This window comes from Microtus ochrogaster, chromosome 10, assembly GCF_000317375.1.
Source record: "Microtus ochrogaster isolate Prairie Vole_2 chromosome 10, MicOch1.0, whole genome shotgun sequence".
NCBI classification, from domain to species: Eukaryota; Metazoa; Chordata; class Mammalia; order Rodentia; family Cricetidae; genus Microtus; species Microtus ochrogaster.
Window position 1 is genome coordinate 55,733,587 of NC_022016.1, and position 5,901 is coordinate 55,739,487.

The following is a 5,901-nucleotide window of genomic DNA, read 5'->3' on the forward strand; positions in this document are numbered from 1 at the left end:
GGGGAGGGACATGCATGTGTATGTACCACACACACACACTCTCCAGGAGATCATCAGTAGTGGGGGAGGAATATGCATGTGTACACACACACACACACACACACACGAAACTTCTGCACAACTCTACAGTAATTCTAGCTAGGCTCACCCACAGGTAGGATGAGCCTTTTCTATCGTATTGCCCCACTTTGGTGTAAATCTTATCACAAGAATAAAGACAGGTGTCTAAAAGCTATTCTTTCTGACTGTGCCAGCCACAGGTCTAGGCACTTCAAGAACTGTTGACCCTTACGACAGCCTCCCTGGGAAGGTAATTGACGACATGTGAAGACTCAAATGACCGAGGTGACTTGCCTGAACTCATGCAGCATGCCAGGACGAACCCCCTGGAATCTAGGGTGCAGAACAGTTTTGCCAGGTAGGTCAAGGGGCCAGAAGTTCAGAGATAACAAGTCATTTTCCTAAAGTCACACAGCCAGCATATGGCAGGCTCAGGGTGAAGCAGCTTGCGGATAAAGACAAAGCAATTAATCCTCCTGCTCTGTAGTCTCCAAGATTTAGAATATAGGTAAGCGCTGCAGGCCAAATTCTGGGCAGGGAGTCTGGAAACCCCAGCTGTGAGAGCTTGGCCTCCTCTGTTTTCAAGACCTTGGGTAAGTCCCCTCCTCCCCCTCTACCAGCTCTCCATCTGCCAAGTGAGCTCAGCACCAGATGATCTCCCAAGCTTTGCCAGTTCTGTCATTCCCTGGGATAGGGGCCCCGGCACAGGGGCCACTAGCTGCTGGGGGAAGCAGACCTTGAGGAAGGAGGTTGCCCCATTCCCACTGCAGCTATAGTTAGTGAGCCTGCTTTCCCAGTAGGCAGGAAAGGCAGATGGGGGTGGGGCGTGGTCTGAACCCCACCTCTCTGCATGGCCTCTCTTAGGAGAGGCAGGTTTCTTGGCCACCACCTGCCTATATCCAAAGGGGGCTTTAAGGCAAGTCTCTTTCTCAGGGGAGAGAGGTGGGGCTGAAGTTTAGCCAGAGGGAGGGGTGGGAAGAAGTACTGCTCCTCCCACCCTGGCTAGACACTTCAGATGAGTGCTTTCCAGGAGAGCCTCAGCAAAGTGCAGGCAGGGAGGGAGGTGTTTATGTCCCGATTAAAGTGTCTTGAAGGATGGAGAACTCACTATTCCAAAACCAGCAGACTCTATTTTCTTTTTCTTTTCTCTTTTCAAGATGGTTTCTCTGTGTAGCCCTGGCTTTCCTGGAACTCACTCTGTAGATCAGGTTAGCCTAGAACTCACAGAGATCCACCTGCCTCTTTTCCCTGAGTGCTGGAATTAAAGGTGTGCACCATCATTGATTGCACTGCTTTTGTTTTTGTTTTTAGTAAAAACATCTTCCGCTTCTGAGTCCTCTAGTCTGGCCAGCTTAGACCAAGCTTAGTCATTCATTCATTCATCCACCATGTTTTTGGGGGGCAATAAACCTGCCAAGGAAAAGGCCATTGATACCTTGGGGAATTGTTTACTATTGGTATCCCAGAGCCAGGGAGGAGGATTCTGGGTTGAAATAGATCAGCTTGAAAAAAAGGATTCAAACAGGCTTGGGAATCAATTTATTAATGGACTTAAGTGGACGTCTTCCCTTCAAGATTTCTCCAAGCCTTTAGTAGGCAAATGTGTAACTGAAAATCTCTACTGGGGAGAATATGGGAGATATGCTATGTTATCCCAATAAAGCCGGTCTCGGTAGGAATGCTTCCTTTTAAAGCGTGCGCCTGAGGCTAGAGGGATGGATGGCTCAGTAGCTAAGAGCTTTTGCTCTTGCAGAGCGCCTGGGTTTGGTCCCCAGCACCCTCATGATGACTCATGACCATCTGTAGCTCCAGTTCCAGGGGATCTAACACCTTCTTCTGGCCTCTTGGGTACCACACATATAAATGATGCACATACATACATGCAGACAAAATACCCATACACATAAAGTAAAATAATTAAAAATAAAGAAAAATCATACTTATTGATAGAGGACATGAAGGAAAATGTAGCTCTCAGTATGTGTATATATCTATATTTCTCTCTCTATGTGCATGTCTTCTATGCAAGTATATATGCATACATATATACATACATAATACACACACATACATAGAGCTTGAGGAAGGTTTTGCAGGGAAGATATCAAAGTGGAATCTTGGGAGTTCTAAAGACACTGATGAGGGTCTGGCTGTCCTGTCAGTAACAACAGGGAGGTTTTAAGGGAGATTAGCTGCAGCTGAAGGCTGTGTTCAATTGACTACTCCAAGATTTTCATGCCCATGACAGTCAACAGGGGTCATCAAGAGGCCGTAGTGAGTCTGGTCCTAGTAGCCTGTCTTCACCTTCCCCGAACACCTTTGAGTCTAATTCCCCAAATCTTGAGTTTTCATTTGCTGGTTCCACTCGTATAATTGGTCCCTTTTCTGCTTTAAACCCAAAACAGTTCTTGCCTTATTTGAACTTGATTCCAACCTTAGAGCCTCACACACCTTGGCCTAACCCTTGGCACCCAAATCTGCTCTCTGGGCAATTTGCTTAACCCACACCTGAATGGCACAACCGAGACCCGGTTTTCACTCGAGATCTCTAGGAACACCTGGAGCAGCAAGCCGCACCCCACAATGCCCCAAACCTGCCACTGTGGCTGTATTTAGAATAGCATATTTCTCAATTTCCCACCACATGCTAACTGCGACAGTGGTCCTGTCCTAGCCCGGAAGAGCTGAAGACTCTCATTCTGCCTCAGCCAGCAGCTGGTCCAGCTGTGATTACCTCTCTACCCATCGTTCCCACCCCACTCTCGACCTGTCTCAGTCCCAACCCAGATCTGTCGCAAGTCCATACGATATTGATGCCCAAGGGCCCCGCCCCCTGCCCCGCCCCTCGTTCCAACCACGCCCCTCTTGCTTTAAGTCGGCCGGGGCCCTTGCCCCTTAGGGAAGCCTGACCCCACCCACGCCCCCGCCTGCCCGCCACGCACCTGCAACTCCTCGAAGGCGTCGTCGATGCCGGTGACCTGGTGCTGCTCGTGTAGCGCGGGCTCGTCACAGAAGAAGCAGAGCAGCGCGCGGTCCGTGAGGCAGAAGAGCTTGACCTTGTCGTGCGCCTGGCAGGGTCGCGCGGCGCGGCGCGCGTTGAGGATGGCGTCCAGCGGGAAGGCGCTGTAGCGCTCCACGATGTTGGCCAGCTTGAGACTGGGCGCGAGCGCGGGCTCGGCGAACGTGCGCCGGCACTCAGGGCAGTCGCGGGCGCCCTGTGCCTCCTGCCGCACCCAGTGTTCGGTGATGCAGCGGCGGCAGAAGTAGTGCTCGCAGCCCAGGCTCACCGGGTCCTGGTAGATGCTCAGGCAGATGGAGCACAGCAGCTCGTCCTTCAGGCTGCACGCCATGGCGCCGGGGGCGGTGCGGAGCGGAGCCCGGGAGGCCAGCAACCGGCGCGGCGCAATCGGGGGCGGCACCCGGGGGCCAGGCCCACGGGGGCACGGGCGACAGGCGCCGGGGAGCGCTGTCTGCGACGCGGGGGACACGGTGGCTCGGTGCCGAGTGGGGGCCACCCGGGATGCGAGCCCCGGAGCTCGGTTTCGAGGTACTTGGTGGCCACCAGCGATGGGCGCTGGAGGAGAGAGGCCGAGGGCGTCCCAAGGAAGGGGCTCCAAGCGAGGAGGATCTAGAGGACCAGACAGTCCCAAGGGATAGAGGCTGCGAGGAGGAGATCCCGAAGGGGGGCGGAGGCCACAGTGGGGCTGGAATCCTGGGACCCGGACAGCTTTGGGAGGGGGGCGAGCTGGGGATGGGGAATTCTGCGGGACAGAGCAGCCAGACCCAGCCGCACCGCGGCTTTGCCCGGCAGAGCAGAGGAGGGGTGCCGGCCCACTCAGCTGCCCGACCCTGGCCGCAGATCCCGGCCCCGCGCGGCCCCTTACCCGCACCAGCTCAGCGGCCACCGCTTCGGTCCAGCGCAGCCTCTCAACCCGGAACCAGCCGAGCCGAGCTGCAAGGCGCCCCGGCTCCCTCTCCGCCCCCGCGGGCGGGACCCGAGCCGCTCCGCCCCCGCGGCGGGCGGGGGAGGGGCGGGGCCTCCAAGCTCCAGATCCCGCCTGGCCTTCCCTGTGTTTCTGACCCCAAGGGACGTGAAAACCAGCGTTTTTTTTTTCTTTCCGGGTCTGCACAGCTGTCAGGTTTGCTTAGGGTTCTGGCAGCAGGGGGCGAGAGGACAGCTAATGCAGAAAAAGTGAGCAGATAGCGCCTAAGCAGGGACCATTTCAATGGACGATCAATTTTTGGATGATCAAGATTTGAGGAAAATAATACTGAGTATTAAGACAAGACGATGCTGTGTAGTCTGCATTATAACGTAAGGTTTGCATAGATTGTAGGTATAAAATTGGAGACTTGCCCTGTTGGCTTAGGCTAAGTTCAAAGCTGCCACACACCCTCGGGTCTATTTCCTCTTTGCTTTCTTAGGAACGCTTTTAGTAGAAGATTGTGGAGAGAATTCTGGCTAATGTATGGCCTCAAGGGTTCTTGCCATTCATCAGATGTTTCTGCATTGCTGCATTTGTGTGTGTGTGTGTGTGTGTGTGTGTAGGTGGAGTAGAAGAGAAGGAAAAGGTATAGTGGGAGGTGTCTTTTGTGCCAGAAAGAGAGGAGGTAAGGGATTTCTAAGCAGGTGTGTATATGTGTGTGTGTGGGGGGGGGAACAATGGAGGGAGGGAGAGAGAGAGAGAGAGAAAACAGCAGCATGGAAGGGAAGCACACAGGGATATGCATGTTGTCCTGTATTATTGGGGTGGGATGAGGAAGAGGTTTGGGTAGGTGAAAAGTATGGGGGTCTTTGAAGAATTACTTGAAGGCGTTGGACTTTCAAGCAGGGAAACTTGTCTTGGTTTGGGTTTCTTGAAGTGTTGGATGCTCATGCATCATCAGGACAGTGACGGCAAGGACCCCCCTCCCCACGCATGCAATGCTGGGCACACACAAAACTGTACAGGTGAGCAACGGCTGGCTGCCAAGGCTTGCAGGAGGAAGGAAAGGCGGGGCCCCAGGAAGCTGGTGGTTGTCCTAGTGCCTGAAAGAGGTCAGCTTTGAGTTTGGCCGCTGACTGTGGGTCAGGAGGTCATCAGATTGAAAATATAGACGCTAGAAAAGCTAGTGGTGGATAAAAGGGGGGGGGTGATGGAGAGGAAGCATTGAGAGCATATTGCATGACTTCTCCTGTGGAGACATGAACAAAGGTTTATTCACCCCAGACCCAAGGGCACCAGAGGCAGAGTGAGCCAGTGAGTTTACTGGGATTAGCTAAAGGGCCAGGGGTGACTCAAAGGATCTCACCCCAGTATGAGTGACAGCTCATGAAAGTTGCATCCTTAGGGATCCCCTGCACAGCTTCCAGGTAGTTCATCTTGCCTGAGAGTCCCTTCTCCTCGTCAACTGCTTTAAGGCTTGTGTACCCTTGGGGAGGGGCTTAGTGGACAGTATAACTGTGCTCTTGAGCCTGGGAGTTTTGTTTATTCTTGGGGTCTTGTGAGCTTCTCTCCTTGGAAGGAGTATTCCATGCAGAGGAAATAACTAACCAGCAGGGTGGCTCCCCTGTGCCCGCCTCTTCCACAAGTGTTTTCAGCACAGTTAAACTTCACTGAAGTACAGTTTAGAAAAGAAATGTTTAATTCTGTTGGTGTATCCTCCACCACCCTCTCTCGACTCCTGTTGCACGCCATGAGAGACAGGTTGGTGGCTCACGGGACAGCTTTTCCTTGCCCTCAGAGCCTGGATTCCATTCACGTGACTCTTTATCCAATATGATCGCAGGAAGGCAGACTTCAGCCCAGTTCCAGGAGGGAGTTGTATTTGATCCAAATCATGATGGTTGCATCCATATTT

General features: G+C 53.2%; 2 protein-coding genes across 3 annotated transcripts in view; one reads left to right on the plus strand and one right to left on the minus strand.

The window, feature by feature from the left end:
- The window catches only part of Trim62 (tripartite motif containing 62), a 28,774-nt gene extending 24,776 nt beyond the window's left edge, over window positions 1-3,998 (minus strand). Inside the window, exon 1 of one of the 2 annotated variants that reach the window (XM_026781938.1) lies at window positions 3,003-3,998. In XM_026781938.1, coding sequence (XP_026637739.1) covers window positions 3,003-3,410 — 408 coding nt within the window. In that variant the 5' untranslated portion in view covers window positions 3,411-3,998. The remainder of the gene's footprint in view (window positions 1-3,002) is intronic. The other variant, XM_005353211.3, reaches the window with a different exon arrangement.
- Window positions 3,409-4,140, plus strand: LOC101998776 (putative uncharacterized protein encoded by MAPKAPK5-AS1). Its single transcript, XM_005353406.1, has 2 exons — window positions 3,409-3,607; window positions 3,920-4,140. The coding sequence occupies exons 1-2, from the start codon at window positions 3,409-3,411 to the stop codon at window positions 4,138-4,140; spliced, it is 420 nt and encodes a 139-aa protein (XP_005353463.1).
- The last annotated feature ends 1,761 nt before the right edge of the window (window positions 4,141-5,901 follow it).

Coding starts and splice junctions, on each gene's coding strand:
- LOC101998776 (XM_005353406.1), top strand. CDS start 3,409: ATGGCGCCGGGGGCGGTGCGGAGCGGAGCCCGGGAGGCCAGCAACCGG. Junction 3,608..3,919: donor CCCCGGAGCTCGGTTTCGAG/GTACTTGGTGGC, acceptor CCCTGGCCGCAG/ATCCCGGCCCCGCGCGGCCC.